The sequence below is a fragment of the Etheostoma spectabile genome, chromosome 18 (genome assembly GCF_008692095.1).
Source record: "Etheostoma spectabile isolate EspeVRDwgs_2016 chromosome 18, UIUC_Espe_1.0, whole genome shotgun sequence".
Taxonomy (NCBI): Eukaryota; Metazoa; Chordata; class Actinopteri; order Perciformes; family Percidae; genus Etheostoma; species Etheostoma spectabile.
In genome coordinates, this window is record NC_045750.1 from 1382065 (window position 1) to 1382902 (window position 838).

An 838-nucleotide genomic window follows, 5' to 3' on the forward strand; every position below is an offset into this window, starting at 1 on the left:
CACACACACACACAAACACAAACGTACCTTGAATCGCTACACACTCTCCGTCAATGTAACCGGAATGCACCGAGGAGGAAACACTCTTAACGGCTCCCGTTGAGAAATTTCGGTATCAAGGTGACCGACCGGGAGCCAGTCAGAAGCCCGAAAACAGCCTCCCATCAGCGGCAGGTGACAGCAGACATAGCCGCACCTCGGAACGCTGGAGCCGGACACATTTTTGGAGCGGACACGATGGTAGTAGCTAACGTTTCTAGAGCTTAAAATCACAACATTGCTGCTATTTTCCGGACCCAAGCAAAATGAAACAAAACGCCAACAGCTTGTGGGCTAAAAAGGCTTCATATATTTGATTAATTTGTGTTGTGTCGAGGACAAAATCCGACACTCTTCCCTCCCTTTTTTTCCTCTCAACCGCTTTGCTGCTCGTCTCCTTTGCACCGTTGAAATTATCATTACAGCCCGTATCTCTCCTAAGCATCTGAACGCATCTCCTCGTGAAGATGGCGACTGGGTCGGGTTGGCAGCAGCAGTTTTACTGCCCTGCCGGTCAGGGCAAATTTAGTTCATCCTCTGCAACCAGTATGCCCTTTCAGACCGGCATCGCCATGGAATATACCCAAGACCTGCACCTGAAGATGAGCAAGAAAATAGCGCAGCTAACCAAGGTAAGGAGTGTTAATAATATGTTAATATGAGGCCTTATTCTGCACTCTCCCTGAGCGGGTTAGACCCTGGACCTCCTGGTCTTGTGTAGGAACTGGGCACCAAACTCCGTTAGGAGTTGCACCTATTTACTAATACACTATAACAAGATTTAAATATATATATATAT

The 838-nt window shown here is 47.4% G+C and overlaps 1 protein-coding gene across 6 annotated transcripts in view; it reads left to right on the forward strand.

Annotated features, from left to right (window-relative positions):
• The first annotated feature begins 6 nt into the window (after window positions 1–6).
• fam184ab (family with sequence similarity 184 member Ab) overlaps window positions 7–838 on the forward strand; it is a 187258-nt gene continuing 186426 nt past the window's right edge. For all 6 annotated transcript variants that reach the window (XM_032543041.1, XM_032543045.1, XM_032543042.1 and 3 more), the window contains exon 1: window positions 7–671. In XM_032543041.1, the coding sequence (XP_032398932.1) occupies window positions 507–671 (165 nt within the window). In that variant the 5' untranslated portion in view covers window positions 7–506. The remainder of the gene's footprint in view (window positions 672–838) is intronic.